General features: G+C 41.7%; 4 protein-coding genes across 4 annotated transcripts in view; 3 read left to right on the plus strand and 1 right to left on the minus strand.

Annotated features, from left to right (window-relative positions):
• Window positions 1–4,590, minus strand: part of tbc1d32 (TBC1 domain family, member 32) — a 38,782-nt gene extending 34,192 nt beyond the window's left edge. Inside the window, exons 1-7 of the mRNA XM_036549178.1 lie at window positions 4,250–4,590; window positions 3,450–3,619; window positions 3,200–3,361; window positions 2,551–2,728; window positions 1,002–1,073; window positions 580–705; window positions 8–86 (exon numbers count right to left, since the gene is read on the minus strand). Of these exons, the coding sequence (XP_036405071.1) occupies window positions 8–86; window positions 580–705; window positions 1,002–1,073; window positions 2,551–2,728; window positions 3,200–3,361; window positions 3,450–3,613 (781 nt within the window). The 5' untranslated portion in view covers window positions 3,614–3,619; window positions 4,250–4,590. The remainder of the gene's footprint in view (window positions 1–7; window positions 87–579; window positions 706–1,001; window positions 1,074–2,550; window positions 2,729–3,199; window positions 3,362–3,449; window positions 3,620–4,249) is intronic.
• Window positions 4,591–4,896: 306 nt separating this feature from the next.
• hsdl1 (hydroxysteroid dehydrogenase like 1) lies at window positions 4,897–7,520 on the plus strand. Its single transcript, XM_036550223.1, has 4 exons — window positions 4,897–5,378; window positions 5,506–5,951; window positions 6,207–6,434; window positions 6,884–7,520. The coding sequence occupies exons 1-4, from the start codon at window positions 5,159–5,161 to the stop codon at window positions 6,944–6,946; spliced, it is 957 nt and encodes a 318-aa protein (XP_036406116.1). The 5' UTR covers window positions 4,897–5,158; the 3' UTR covers window positions 6,947–7,520.
• Window positions 7,521–10,790: 3,270 nt separating this feature from the next.
• On the plus strand, window positions 10,791–11,687 carry gja11 (gap junction protein, alpha 11). The gene has a single exon (XM_036549616.1). It carries the CDS (start codon window positions 10,791–10,793, stop codon window positions 11,685–11,687), a length of 897 nt encoding a protein of 298 aa, XP_036405509.1.
• Window positions 11,688–12,831: 1,144 nt separating this feature from the next.
• LOC118791948 (gap junction Cx32.2 protein-like) lies at window positions 12,832–15,217 on the plus strand. Its single transcript, XM_036549527.1, has 2 exons — window positions 12,832–12,916; window positions 13,901–15,217. The coding sequence occupies exon 2, from the start codon at window positions 13,926–13,928 to the stop codon at window positions 14,799–14,801; it is 876 nt and encodes a 291-aa protein (XP_036405420.1). The 5' UTR covers window positions 12,832–12,916; window positions 13,901–13,925; the 3' UTR covers window positions 14,802–15,217.
• The last annotated feature ends 248 nt before the right edge of the window (window positions 15,218–15,465 follow it).

The following is a 15,465-nucleotide window of genomic DNA, read 5'->3' on the forward strand; positions in this document are numbered from 1 at the left end:
ATAGTACCTAAGCTGGTATAGATCTCTCTTGTGACATTCAGCGGAGAAGAGGAAAAGGTTTTTGCAAAAAACCTCAGGACCTTTCCCTGAAGAAAGAAAAATATTAACGACCGTCAGTGGCTCAGAATACTGGCACCTGGGCAAGGGGAGGGGAGAGCTGCACAGGTAGGACAGCTGACGATTTCTCATGCACACACACACACACACACACACACACAGGCGTCTTGTGAGAGGACTTTGCACAGACCAAACCAGGCAGCACCTGTTTCACGCTACAGAGCACTGTAAACATCAGTTGTGGAACATGCACAAACTGTAGCCATAAACATCAAATTTACTTAAACCTTAAAGCATACTACTTCATGTGCTTTCAGCTGTTTGTGATCCTCCTTTTGACACGTTTCAATCATTAAATCATTCACTCATTTACCTTCCATCACTATACAAAGTGCAAAGGAACTCCATTTAAAGTGCCTTTTGAAAATGTGAGGTGATTAAAACACTTGGTGGCCCATGCAGTGCGCAGAGAGTGGAGTTCTGCGTAAGGAACTGTGATGACTGACGCTGGTGGGTGCTTACGCTCAGATTGGGGTCGGGGTCTGCCAGGGCTGCGGACAGGTTTCTGCGCAGGCTGCTCCAGCTCTCGCAGCTCAGGACGTCGGAAGGCGGGGCGCAGCAGAGCGACTGCAGGGCCTCCCAGCGCACCTGCATCACAACTCAGTCAAATATCAGTCAAAGTGCTCTTTCTGTCACCGCCGCTGATGCTATCACTGCTGTCTGACAGCGGACTTACTGCTACGGAACATTCTAGCTCTCATTGATCCTGTTGCTAAAAGATTATGTCACTCTTATATACTTATGTCACTCCTCACAATTTCACTCCAGAGAAACCACTGAAGATCTGCTTCCCTTGACCAAAGTGCAACATAAGTCCTGAAACAGGGTAAGAGCAAAGAATTCAATCAGACCGGATGCTGGTAAATGGAAAGCAGGCGCATTACCTCTTTTGGACGACTAGGGTCGAGCTTTTCAGCAATGATTTGCAGTTGCTCGTGTTTGATGAATGCATAGCTCTGTTGCGGAAGAGAAAAACAGTCTTTTACTAAGAAGAAAGAACAATATGTTAAATGTTAAATGACAAGATCAGGTCATTCAGCCCAGCTATGCTCATCATTATGTCCATATACTATAGAGTATATCTAGGTCTGTATCAAGCTTAGCCTTGAAGACTTTGTGCTTCCACTACAAATCCTGACATGCTATTCCATGAATTTATAACTATCTGAAAGAAAAAAATTTGTAGCTTCAGTATGAAATTAATCTTACTGTGGATTTTGCTTCCTTTTCATATTAATGTTGCATGGACAAATAGGTGGGCCGTTATTAGAGCAGTAGAGGGGCAGCACATTTTATTGCTCAGCAGAGACCCAGTAATGCATGGTCGTGCCAGCAAACTGTGTTCAGAGAATACATGTTGCTACTGAAGGGTCTGCTAGCTCAGATTTATGGCGAACAAATACACTCATCAGTACAGCAGTGCTGTGGGGAGCAGGTTATACCTTCACAATCCTCAGTGTTCTGTATTCTTCTTCATATAAATCAATACCTCTTTCTCCTTTAACTAGGGGCTTTGGGACATCCCACACATACTATGCTGCAGCTCAAACAGACCTCACCATAAAATAAATGACTTATATTTGAGTCCAACTCAAAGACAGAGATGCAAGCAACATTAATGACAATAATAATAAAAAACAGCATGGGCCAATTTTTACTAATGTTATGAAGTGTGTTTTGACCATCAATCTTTGAGTAAGTTCATGGTAGTAAATGTTGTGCGTGTAGCACGGACAAACTAAATCCAGCATCAGGTTTATGATTCAGCCAAATACCTCAGTTTTTTTAGAGGTGCAATTCTGACCAAATCCTCAGGAATCTGTGAGCTAGACCTTAATTCTACATGCACAAAGCTGGCATGGGATGTATGGATATGCCAGCAGACAGGCTTACATTACCATAATGTCACACATTCTGATGGCAGGCAGACCACAACCCACTGTGCCTTTGTTACTGAGAACAATGAAAAAGATTCAGATAATCTTAAAAAGAACATAAATATAACAAAATAAATTAATCATTTCTCATAATTTTATTCCTGCTTTGATACATTTTATTTTTGAACTTATAAAATGCATTGTATTCACTATTTTCTACAGCATTTTTTCTGAATCTTTAGTGCTGAATTTGCGATTTGACCAAATACTAAAAATATGGATTTTTGGTGCATCCCTTACTGCTAGTATATAGTATTAAATACCTCAGATTTTGAAAAGCTACTCGTCAGCTGCCATCCAGACCCAGATCATGCTTCACATACACAATAGAGATCGACAGGAAAGTGTATTTTGTGAGGAATAATCACTTTCGATAACATCTGATGCGCTGAATCTAACAAACGCATTCGATTTAGACTAATTTGTGTTTGCTTGAGTTCATAGCTTTGCAGGCATCAGGGACACTGCGGAACGATTCTAGTGGCTTGTTCTTCACCTGGTTGAAAGAGGAGTCGCTGTCGGAGCAGTTGTCTGTGTAGTGGCTGCCGGCCTGCTCTCTCTGGCTCCTCCGGTGCATCTCATCCTTCCGCAGCTGATCTTCCTCGAATTTATTGATAAGGGACTCCACCACCACCATCATGGTGTTCTTAAGTGTCTGCATCATTGTTTTGTATCTGTTGACAGAAAATGTAGCCGACAAACAGACACATACTTTGACAAAATCTCACTTGGTACATAAACACGAATACATTGTTTATTTGAGGATAGCATTCTCCTGTAGCATACGTTGGTGTTGGTGTGGCTGGCTGTAATGATCAGCTGTGCAACTGAATGCAAGAAAATTATACTATACAATTGAGCCTTGTTATATGGATGACGTTGACATGAAATTTAACCTGAACTATTCAATGAAGAAAACCTAAAGAAAGCAAAGGAAACTCTAAGTTCCTCAAATTCCAAATCAAAAGATATCATATCATAGCTTTCAAATCCTTAAGTTAAGTCTCAAGTCATGCAGCTTGATGCAGTCAAGTCTCAAGAAAAAGACTTGAATCCTAGGGACCTCCTACACATTAAATCTGAATCCAGAAATTGGGGGGTGCTAGCCAGGGTGTTTGTCAGAGCTGAATTTCAGATGGTCTTACTGGCCAGATTCCCGCGTCCTCTTCGTGACAGCGTGGACCAAGGTGTCCTGCCCCGAACCGATGGCGTGGCCGTCGCCTCGGGCACAGAACTCAGTTTCCTCATCAATGACGGCCCCAAGGGCGCTCTCCACGTATTGCCGCAGGTACTTGACGAACTCATAGCTGTCGCGGGAAAAAAAACTGACCATGTGACCGTGTGTGTCACACAACTCCAAGGCATCTAGCCTGACATGAGATGTGCATTACTCACTTGTGAAAATTCTTGTCAGTTTCCTCAAGGTGTAGCAGAATTTCTTCCGCACATTCGACCGAAGGCGCTCCGGAGATTCTCTCTTGGACGCTTCTGAGTAATCGTCGCAGAAGGTCCTGCAGTTCTGCCTCATCCTCAGCAGAGAACTGGGACATGGTGCTCATCTAATACTGGTCCCCTCAGAAGTCGAACAACAGAATCAGATCACTGAATTTGCACTCGAGTTTACATATTTTAAATTAGATATGGCAAGGTTCGGTGCTATCAGGGCCTCTTGAATAATGGCAAAAATGAAACTTGATGCACCACTTAAGTCATTTGCACATTTGAATTATGCATCTAACTAAACTAAATTTAAACCTAATGATTGCTGTCATTTCTCACTGTTTTTAAATTATCAGGTTGTTACTTATCCGTACAGTTTTATTGTATCAACTGTCAACAACATGCTAGGCCTACCCTCCATGGTCACATATTGTAGTACTAACGTTAAATCAATAAATTTAGACGTCTTTTCATATTACACGATGGGGATATGAAGTACAGTGAAGAGTCAGACGGACTCTGATTATATGAACAGTAATCATATTGTCAATGATATTTGTCCGAGAGGTTTTAATAATTCTTGCAGAACAAAACCTATGATTCTAAAAGAGGGCATCACTGTTTCTAACCTAAAGAAGCAGCTCGTACGTTCAATAACAAATAGAGAAGCTACTTTTGCTAGCTAGTACGGTAATGTTTATTAATGGATTTATATGTGCAGGCAATTTTGAGTAACAGTTAAGATTCCAACTCACCTCCACCATCTGCGAGCCAGCTAGTCAGCCAGTTGGCCAACTAGTTAGCAAGCTATGTTTTTAACAGCTAGAGATATTGCAGCTTGCTGACAAGCAGACCAGGTCAGCCCTCAACAAAGCCAATCGAACTGGCTAACGGGTGCAGAACTATCCAACTGTACTGTTAAATGCACCGTGATGGAGGATAATATTACCTTGCAAAAATACAATCTTTAAAGCATACTAATTAATAATGTGGCTTGCTTGGTAGCCTCAGTTTACGCATTTGGGGAAACAGAATACGATGCTGGTAAATAAGATTAGCTGAATATTGTGCGAGCTGGTTCTCTCGTTTGGTTGTTGCGTTCATTCCAGTCTCTATGGAAACAAGGAAGCAGTGCGGAATCATGGGAACTTCACCCTAGACCAAACAAATCTCAACACCTGCTAAAAGGATAGTTACGAAGTACACGCTAGGGCGGAACGTGGGTTAACAGTGTGGCAATATATATGTATTATTCGTAGCACCTGCTAAGTACAATACAATGTGGCGAGCTACTTTTGAGAAAATTTCTCACCTCTAAAATAGTGCTCTGTACCTTTAAATTCGTTTCCCATGAAAGTGTCACATGATCACTAGTTCTGTCAGAATTCCTTCCGGATTTTTCTGGCTGTCATGAAAACTGAAACATTGGTGACTGTGCTGTGAACAAGCTTTCTAGAGTAATTTGTTTGCACTTTTCAGATCAGTGTTTTGGTAATAGAGTCTCTATTACAAAGAGTCTCAGGTTGTTGACTTGTACGTCGACTTGATCAGCCATAGCGTTAGCTATCCAGTTAACCTAACATTATTGTTCATACAACTCCAGAAACTAAACAGCTAACGGTAGCTAAGTTAGCTAACGTTCATTTCTTAAACGCGTGACTGCCATGGCTGCTGTTGACAGTTTCCATTTACTGTATCGAGAAATTGCTCGATCATGTAATTGTTATGTGGAAACTTTAGCAGTGGTCGGCGCATTCTATACGGCCAGTAAAGCCATTGTCTTTGCGCGGGATTGCTATAGGCTGATCAGGCTGCACTTCATACCGCGACTGATGCACAATAGGGATCTTGTTCGGCAGTTCGGTGAATGGGCTGTCATCTATGGTAAGCTAGTTCTGTGCATATTGCATAGCGGTCAGTCCCACCTGTTGCTCATGGAAAAGGATGCAGTTTTTCCATACCGCAGGTTCCCATCTCACCTGAATATGTCGGCCTTACTTGTGTCATTCAGGTGCTTCGGAGGCGATAGCGAGGGCCTATGCTGAAGAGTTGGCGCGGCATGGCGTTGGTATCATCCTGATCAGTCGTGACAGCAGCAGCGTGGAGAGCACCGCCAGGGCCATTGCCGATTCCCATGGAGTCCAGACTGTCCTGGTCCAGGCAGATTTCAGCCAGGGCCACAACGTGTGCAGCACAATTAAAGATGCCCTGAGGAACAAAGAGATAGGCTTTCTTGTAAACAGTGTTGATCTGTCCTTGGACTGCCCACAGAGCTTCACCGACCTGCCTGAAGACCAGCTGTGGGACACCATCAATAGAAACGTCACCGCGGCCACGCTCCTGACACGTATCGTTCTGCCAGGCATGGTGGAGAGGGGTAGAGGGGCTGTGGTCAACATCTCCTCTGGAAGGTGCTGTAAACCCACTCCCAACAAGGCAGCCTTCTCAGCCTCCACGGTCAGTCGCCGACAGTGTTGCATCATACATATGTTAAGAAAAGGTGCATCAAATAAGGCAGTGTTGTGGGAACGCATCGTAAATGTAGGGTTATGTAGGGTCATGTAAACTCAACCATAGATCTCTTGGTGTAGGAGTAAGGACCTGTGTCCCTACGAACCACAGAGGTGACAAGTTTTTGTTCCATGTCAGCCCTTAGTTACACAGCTCGGGGCAAATAAATACAGGTGACACCTGGTGCTTCCTGTCCCTCAGGCATACCTGGACCACGTCAGCCGAGCGCTTCACTACGAGTACGGCCACAGGGGGATCCTCGTGCAGAGCCTGGTCCCCTTCGGGGTGGCGACTCAGCAAACTAGTGAGAGGGGCAGACTGAGGGGCAGCGGGTGGCTGCTGCCAGAGCCGCATGTGTATGCCCGCCATGCCATCTCCACACTGGGCATCTCTCACAGAACCACGGGCTACTGGCCCCACTCCTTACAGGTATAGTGGGTCATCCCCTTTAGAGTAGCAGTACTTGACAATATGTACATACCGCTATACACACAATATGGGTGCATTATAGTCAGAGTGGGAGTGGAAGTTGCTGCTTTGGTAACTAGCTCATAACATAGGCTGCATTCAGATAACTGATTGTGGAAGGAACAGCTGTTACAATTCTCCTGCAACTGAGTTTTCTATAATATCATGATGGCCAATTAAAGAAATCAAATGCAGACCACACCAAGAACCAATACAACATTATTTGATTTGTTTAAGTGGTAGATTTGTATAAAATAATCATTGTTGTATATGTGATTATAATGGGGTTTTTTTTCAAAAGTATAAGTTACAGAGACACCTTTCTTGCACTATGGAGCTGCATTCTTAGGGTCAAGGTCTGGGAATGGGTTGTGGAATATTTTCTCATGGCCTTCTTTGTTGTTTTCCAGTTTTGGCTTCTTCAGTACATGCCGGAGTGGATGTGGGTGTGGGGCACACTCATCCTCACCTGAGCTCCTTTCCCTGCAGTACAACATTAGACGGACCCAACAGCCCCAAACTTACATTATGTGCTGACTTTGTGTTGGTTGCATTCCTTGATAAACAAACAAACTGCAAACACATAGTCCTGGACACTCTTTTCAGCCAGAATATAAATGTATTATGCAGGCGCCTGTAAAAAGGCTTTCACTTTGTGTCAATATATTAACTTAAGTGACTTATTTATTTACACAAAATAGCTTCCTAGTATTTTGTGATCAATAATGTGGAAATACAATTCCACATCAGATATTATATAGTAACATATCTTTAAATGGGATGACGGGGACATCAAAAGGTGGAATTTTGGTGTCCTGAACAAAGACCAGATTTAGCCCGCTGTACACAGCACAGTACACTTTGTCTTAACTCTAAAATGTCAAGTGTTTTCAACAATACTGATTTCACTGGCAAACTAGTCATTTTAAGTAACAAGCATAAAAGTGTTCAAAGTTAAGGGCAAAGTGTGTCTGTGGTATACTGGATGTAGACCTGAGTTCTTTGCCTTGTAGAGATCTACAAATACCTACATGAAGTGGCTTTCCCCCATCACCTTTAGAATGGCTTCTTTTTCTCCTTCTGTGGATTATGCTTTCCTAATATTAATACAGGAAGAGTGTTGTGCTGTAGACAACTGGTACTCACAGTGAAAGTCTTATGAGATTTATGACCTCCTGCTGAGGTTTAAGTTGTGCAATACTGCAGGAAGGAATCACAGACTGCTTTAATCACTAGTAGCGAGTGGTGACTCCTTTGGTGACGTGCACAGTGGTGTATTCCTGTTGCTCTGTTAGGTCATGGTAGTAATAGCAGCAGTCAAACAGTAATATCCACCAGTCTTGCTTTGTGCTTTCCTTCCACAGGTAATCTCTAGGTATGAAGATAAACAATAAAAGTCTGCTGATTGCTCCTTGATATTGTCTGTGATCTTCTGTTGTATAAGAAGGAAAAGAATGCATATTTTTGAACATGGGACCACAGAAGAGAGGATTTAACGTTCTCTTGCCTTAAAACGACACAAAAACCCTTAATTTACTGAGATTTTTAGGTACACCTTAAATAAAGTCAAAAACCAGTAAGGAAAGCTTCAGACTGTTTATAGTGTTGCAATGTATTAAACAGAATTGCAGGGCATTGACATTTTGTTTGTCATGAGGTCACATTATTTAACTTCCACATGTTTCTGTATGGTTATACCAGTGACCTGTGGCTTAGTCTCAGAGGTTAGAGTTCTGGCTTATCCAGATGTCATCAGATAGGGTACACAAAGAAACCATAGTGAATGAGGCAAAGGGTCATAAAGCTTTATAAAATAAAAGTAACATGTTATCTTTTGCATAACATTATTGCATGTGTTGCATTTATTTTACTACAAAGGCTAGTTTTCCAGTTATGTTCTACACTGTTCAGACATCATTCTTATGTAGGAACTTCTGACTGATAAAAGTATCAGTGTAAAAAAGCCACAATTTATACCCAAAACAAGTCAGTGATAGTGAGTTATATTTTAAATGTTTGGGTCATTAAATATTCAATAAAAATTAAGATTCTAAATTAAATATGTAATATTCAAAGACTATTTCACAATTTTCTCTTCAAGGCGTTATCTCTTTTACAACCTAAGCTTCTTTAATTCTAATTGATCATCACTTTCAGTCACCTTCTTGATCTGATATTCCACAAGTGTTTGTTTTAAGTTCAGGCCCAGGGAAAGAGGTAGATGATTTACACACAGAGGAGGAAAGCCGTCCATGTTGACAGACTCAATTTATCTCCAGGTTTAGGAAAGAATCGTCAAACATTTTCCATGAATGTCACAAGGACACAGAAGCGGTGACATAGATAAAAACAAGCAGCGTTCAGGAGCAATGGCCTTTTTTAATGGAGTAAAAATTTCATATTTCACCATGTAAATAGCTGGCTAAAGCCAAGGCGCAGTCAAAATGCTTCATTTTTTTTGATCCACAAATAATAGTTCCACTCACATTATTTACATGAATTACAAGCAAATTGCTTGATACTGACAAGCATGGCTTTTATATAGTTACAACGATATATATTATATATTACCTGCCCCAGTACTTGTTATCATCATATATGGTTGATCCATAATTCAGTCATTTTTATAAAGAGTGTTGTTTGTATGCTAGAGGGTAGACTTTCAAGTGATATGCTGCGTGTGATGGTCATTAATTGTTACCTAAAATGTTAGCATTTCATAACATTCAATTTGGCAGTTTTCCCCAAAATGATTTGTAATGGACAAAATGCATGAAAATTAGCACAGATTGATATGCAATTGTGCAATTATAGAAGTTCTCTCACAGACATAAAAAAGCTCATGTCACATTACTGCAGCGCAGATGAGCTGAATGTGCTGGGCTCCAGATGTGCATCATTTTGTTTTAGTTGTGATGGTACATCCTTGTGTGCTGGGGGAAGGGTTTCAGGCACTCTCTTTGTCTGTCCCCGTGAGGCATCTTAATGCTGACGAAGGGAACCTCATTCTGAGCTGGAGACTCTTTGGGGAGCAGCACCTGATTTTACAAACTACTCTTTTGGTAAGTGTGAGACATCAGTTGATTCAGGCAGGTTTTATTGCAAATGCAAAAGTAAATGTGTGAAGAGAGAGCTTTGAAAAAAGGTTTCGATTAATATTTTTTTGTTGTATGACTACAAATTGTAATCTTGATTTTTTTCTTTATGCACATTTAAAAATCTGTATTAAACATAATACTTCAGCTGAGAATGGTGTTAGCCAACACAAGCAAAATATCTGAATGATTTGGAATGTGTATTTTTTTTGTCTCTGCTAAAATCAGCAAATTACATTTGACCTGGACAAAAAGACTGCATTTAATTCGTATCATAAGGTGAAATAAGCAGACACATTTACTTGTATTTTTTTTTTTTCAATTATCTCCCTGAGGATTTAAATAAGGAGACCAATGCTTGTGCTCTATTCTTTACCTGTAAATGTGCTGTTCTTGACTGTAGAGGTATTTTCTTAGGAAAAATATTTAGGAATTATTGATATTTGACCAAAGTAATTTTGCTGAGTGGACACAGAGCTATAGCACTGAAGAAAACAGAGCAGAAAGTAAGGGTAGTAATTGTTGTGCATACTGTAAATCAGTAAGTCAGTAGATGTTTAGGGGTTGAACAAGGTCAGGTCCTTGGTTCCCAGCAGACGAGAGAGGCCGTGTTATTGATACGAAGTCTGAAATCTACCGATTGCTCCTGACTTATCAGAGTTTGCAAAGTGTGCTCCAAAACCCCTGATAAACAAAGCGTGATCCTTGAAAGAATGAAGATATGAATGCAAGTTTTTTTTTTCGTGTTACTTGTGGGACAGGAAAGACCACAGGGGTAATGTGGAGTAGAGGTTAGGGAACTGATCTAAGGTTTAAATACCAGGGGTAACACAATTAATGTTACCTCAAGCAAGATACTGTGCAGAACCTCAACTGCTTCAGGAAATATCCAGCTGTGTCAAAGGATGATTTGTAGGTGGTATTAATGTGGCAATGTTCATCAGTTAGGATTATGTGGATAAAGTAACGCACATTTATTTGGGTTATGCCATTGTGGCAGTGATATTATTACATTCCATATGAGGCAAGGTCTTTTGAAATAAGCATCTTCTTTAGCCTCTACACCAATGATTACGGCTGCATGTATTGTCTTTTCCCCCCAGGACACACAAAAAGAATGCTGCAGTGTTCCTGATTAGAGTCTAAATCATGTTCATTGTCTGTTAAGACATGTCCTCAAATTCTGTTTTGCCTGCAGGAGCTGGACAGACTGGACGAGAGCATGGGAGAGTGGGATCTCCTGGGCCGGCTGCTGGACAAAGTGCAGACCCACTCCACGGTCATAGGGAAGGTCTGGCTGACCGTCCTCTTCGTCTTCAGGATCCTGGTCCTGGGGGCGGCGGCGGAGAAGGTGTGGGGGGACGAGCAGTCCGACTTCATCTGCAACACGGAGCAGCCGGGCTGCGAGAACGTGTGCTACGACTACGCCTTCCCCATCTCACACGTTCGCTTCTGGGTCCTGCAGATCATCTCCGTGTCCACGCCGACCCTCGTGTACCTCGGGCACGTCCTGCACGTGGTCCACATGGAGAAGAAGTTCCGGCAGAGGGTGGAGAAGCAGGCGGAAGAGGAGCTGAGCAGCTTGATCCTGAGGAAAGTGTACAAGCTCCCGAAATACTCAGACAGCAAAGGGAGGGTCAGCCTACACGGCCGCCTGCTGCAGAGCTACCTGCTGAACCTGATCTTCAAGATCCTGCTGGAAGTGGGCTTCATCTTGGGCCAGTACTACCTGTACGGCTTTACCTTACAGCCTCGGTATGTCTGCAGCCAGTCCCCCTGCCCTCACCGCGTGGACTGCTTCTTGTCCAGGCCCACGGAGAAAACCATCTTCATCTGGTTCATGCTGGTGGTTGCCTGCGTGTCGCTGCTTCTCAACCTGGTGGAGGTGCTGTATCTGTGCGTGAAAACCATCAACAAGTGCCTGGACAGGAAGCAGGGCTACATGGTCACCCCGGTAACGCCGATCCTGGAGAGGACGGACTTCAGGAACAAAGACGAGGCCATCCAGAACTGGGTGAATCGGGAGCTGGAGCTCCAGGGGAGGAAATTGGGAAGTGGAGTCACCAAGAGCATACAATCAGAGGACGTCAGCGCTCACATGGAGGAGGTCCACATCTGAATGGCTGCTCTCAGGCACAGTGCCTTACTAAAACTTACTGCAATCCACTTAGTGCTTAACTCTGAAATGCCACATCGAGCAAATGTTATGTTTTTGTCACTATGCAGCTCTGTGGGTCAGATAAGGGCAAAAATGTGATGTGGTTAGATTAAATCATGCATTTATATGTTGGTAAAATGGCATGCACAACTAAACTATAAAAATCTCAATGTCAGTTTTCAAGTGATGTACATTTCCTTTTCCTGTCTGTTCCCAAGCATTGATCAATTTTTAACAAACGCATGCAGTTCAGCATTACTTTTCCTCTCAGACCATCACTGTGTAGACAAGACACCACATAGCCTCAGTGATCATAGTGCAATAGCTTGTGCTACTCCAGAAGTATAAATCAACATTTTGTTACATATGCAAGTGTCACTTTTCAAACTTTTATATTAATTATGATCACATAATTGCCTCTCTGCCTTTGTCAAGAAATAACCCACAACCACTTTTGTTTTAATCACAATAAAAGCTGTATATTTAATGCTCCATTGTCTTATTGAAACATAATCATAGCCTCACAGCCATGCACAACTGTTTCTTTTGGAGGAATGGCATATAATCAGCATCCATCATACCAAGACCAGTGAAAGGAGCTGAGGTCGTACAGTATGTGGGGTGAACAGCGTATTATACTCTCAGATAGGGTGATGGCAGTCAGGCTCAACTCTGTTCTAGTCATCATCATTAGAAGAGTCATGTACAAGGGATTTTATAGCAGCGACACAATGGTGCCGTATGATTTATATTATAACTCTGCCCAACATGGTAAAATGCACCCGATTGACAGGGTTCTAAATTTAAACTGCAGATAGCTAACAAATTCATCACTATCAAATGGTTTTCAGATGTACAGTGCTATGTTATCTAAGTAATACGTGTATAATTGAGGTAAAAGGTTTATAGTCTCTGTAGTCTTATTCTGATTGAATTCTGCCTTCTACCTGTTATTGTAAGGGTCTGTCAATCATTAATGCACTCCCTAGTCAAGTGGCCCTTACTGGAGTTTGAGTCTAAAATCCTCCCAATTTTATTTGCTGATTGTATGAGAACGTGACAGTCCACCGGTGTGTAAGTACGGTCTTGCATAATCTGCCTAAGCAAAAACTCAAGGTTCAGCTCGCGATAGCCATAACTTAGCCACAGAGGTGGTGACTAGCATAAAGAAGAGCTGGTTGGTTCTAAAGGTAAGAAATACTTTCCTGAAAAATTAGGAATAAGTAGCTTTTTAAAATCAGATACTGCTGTTCTATTTAAGTATATGTCCTATAAATGTATATTTCATCTGGTCTTTTCTCCAGTGGATCTTTTTTTACATTCAATTTGATATTGTGAGATTTTTGCACTCATTTTGATAAAGCACAGGGCAACTCAATTGTAATTTACTTTTATTAATCTTTCTATATGATCATCTGTATAAACATTTCTATACTCCATACTGATGTACTCAACATATTTATTTATTATCATTATGTTTTATTGACCTTGTAGTATCATTACTGAATGACAGATCATTTTAATGCCTGAATTTATGTTTCATTAAGCTTTAATATCTTATGCAGAAAAATATTATCTATATTTAGTTCTAGTACACAAAACATGCATAACACTCTCTCATTTTTCAACACTGTAAATGTATCAATGTTCACAAATGTAAATGGATAGTATTTGGGCACTGTATGTATTGGGCTCTGTATATACAGTGCCCAAATACTATCCATTTACATTTGTGAACATTGATACATTGTGTTACAAATACATTGTGTGTATGATAAATTGTGTTAAAAATACAAAAACATGTACTGTTTAAGTATGTTTCCACTGAATAATTAAATTTATATAGAAATGTAGGTCTCAAATGTCATTGATTACTAAGTTTGAGATGTTTGAGCTGTGGACCATCCTCGAATGAATTCTTGGAGGAATTAATGTGTAACAAGATTAATATTTAAGGTGGGCCTCTGAGTGAACATTAATAACCTGACTCATTGATAGAGCACACACCCTGTGACCTGGTGAACCCCTTCCCAGCTGGTTCAAACAGGGATTCATCACTGAACAGATGAACAATCAAAATACCTGAATTTCACTTGTGAATTTATCCCTTACATACCTGTACGCACAACACATGTTGTCTCTGTGTTCATTTTCTGTTGTTTTTCCTCCTTCAGAAGAGGGTAAGGAATCAGAGAAGCCATGGGAGACTGGTCGTTTTTATCCAAATTTCTGGACAAGGTGCAGTCACACTCCACGGTCATCGGAAAGATCTGGATGAGCGTCCTCTTCATCTTCAGGATCTTGGTGCTGGGGACTGGAGCGGAGAGCGTGTGGGGGGACGAGCAGTCGGGGTTTGTCTGCAACACCCAGCAACCCGGTTGCGAGAACGTGTGCTATGACTATACCTTCCCCATCTCGCACATCCGCTTCTGGGTCTTGCAGATCATCTTCGTGTCCACGCCGACTCTGATGTACCTCGGGCACGCCGTGCACGTTATCCACCAGGAGAAGAAACTGAGGCAGCACTTGCAGAACCAGGAGGCGCGGAGCGGGAAGTGCCCCAAATACACTGACGACAGAGGGAAGATCAAGATCAAGGGGAATCTGCTGGCCAGCTACCTGGCGCAGCTCTTCTTCAAGATTATATTTGAGCTGGCGTTCATCGTGGGCCAGTACTACCTGTACGGCTTCATCATGGTGCCGATGTTCCCCTGTTCCCGCAAACCGTGCCCGTTCACGGTAGAGTGCTACATGTCCCGGCCCACAGAAAAGACCATCTTCATCATCTTCATGCTGGTGGTGGCGTGCGTGTCCCTGGTGCTGAACGTGGCCGAGGTGTTCTATTTGCTCTGCACTCGAGTGAGGTGCGGGCCTAAAAGAAGGCGTCAGATCACCTCGGCACAGAATCCTGCCAGGCTCACGTCCCCACCGTGGATGCCTGGCCTGGCTGGTGAGGACCCTCTGAAGCAGAATACTGTGAACATGCAGTTTGAAAGTGGACAGAGCCCGTCTCCGAGTCTCGGGGGAAGCTCAGATGGGGCCAAGGAGGAGAAGCCCCTACTGGGCGAACGTTAAACAGAGTGGTTTGCTTAATCTTTCTCTGCATTTCCTGTGAAACTGAGATGATTACACCCACATTACATGGTGTGGAATGTACTGTTGTGATGTCACTTTGTTTTGAAACATTGAACATTACAGTAACACATCTGAACAAATTTTGTTAGAAAGAAATATTATTTTCATTTGTTACATGGAATTACAACCAAGGTACGAAAAACTCAAACTTTTAAAGTTCAGCTGAGGAACAATATCACAATTGACAAGTCAAGGTAACAGGATGTATAAGGAAACATGATTTGCATATCAATGCAATCTGTTTTGTGAAGACTCTTTCCACATATACAATTTCCTGTATGGCTGTTTAGAATTTTGGGAAAGTATAATAATATAATACAAATATAGGTAGGCATTTTAAAAGAAAAATTCCTGAGCATGGCAAGTAATGAGTTACTTACTCTGTTATTATTTAAAGCATTTCATGTTTTTTTTTTTTACAAGCTATGTATTGTTTTATTAGAAGATATTGATTGTTAAGTTATGTCAATGTTTTACCTTTAAAAAACAGTCTGAATAGTGACTTCTAGACATTAATATCCTTTTATAAGTATGCAAATGTTCCCCTTGTGACATCCTATGTTTTAAATATTTTTGTTATAATAAAAGCCATTGATAAATTAAG

This window comes from Megalops cyprinoides, chromosome 17, assembly GCF_013368585.1.
Source record: "Megalops cyprinoides isolate fMegCyp1 chromosome 17, fMegCyp1.pri, whole genome shotgun sequence".
Lineage (NCBI taxonomy): Eukaryota > Metazoa > Chordata > Actinopteri > Elopiformes > Megalopidae > Megalops > Megalops cyprinoides.

Excerpts from the sequence above, each read along its gene's own strand:
- hsdl1 (XM_036550223.1), top strand. The coding sequence starts at position 5,159 with ATGGCTGCTGTTGACAGTTTCCATTTACTGTATCGAGAAATTGCTCGA. Across the intron at positions 5,379-5,505 it reads TGAATGGGCTGTCATCTATG|GTGCTTCGGAGGCGATAGCG; the intron begins GTAAGCTAGTTC and ends TGTGTCATTCAG. Across the intron at positions 5,952-6,206 it reads CAGCCTTCTCAGCCTCCACG|GCATACCTGGACCACGTCAG; the intron begins GTCAGTCGCCGA and ends CCTGTCCCTCAG.
- gja11 (XM_036549616.1), top strand. The coding sequence starts at position 10,791 with ATGGGAGAGTGGGATCTCCTGGGCCGGCTGCTGGACAAAGTGCAGACC.
- LOC118791948 (XM_036549527.1), top strand. The coding sequence starts at position 13,926 with ATGGGAGACTGGTCGTTTTTATCCAAATTTCTGGACAAGGTGCAGTCA.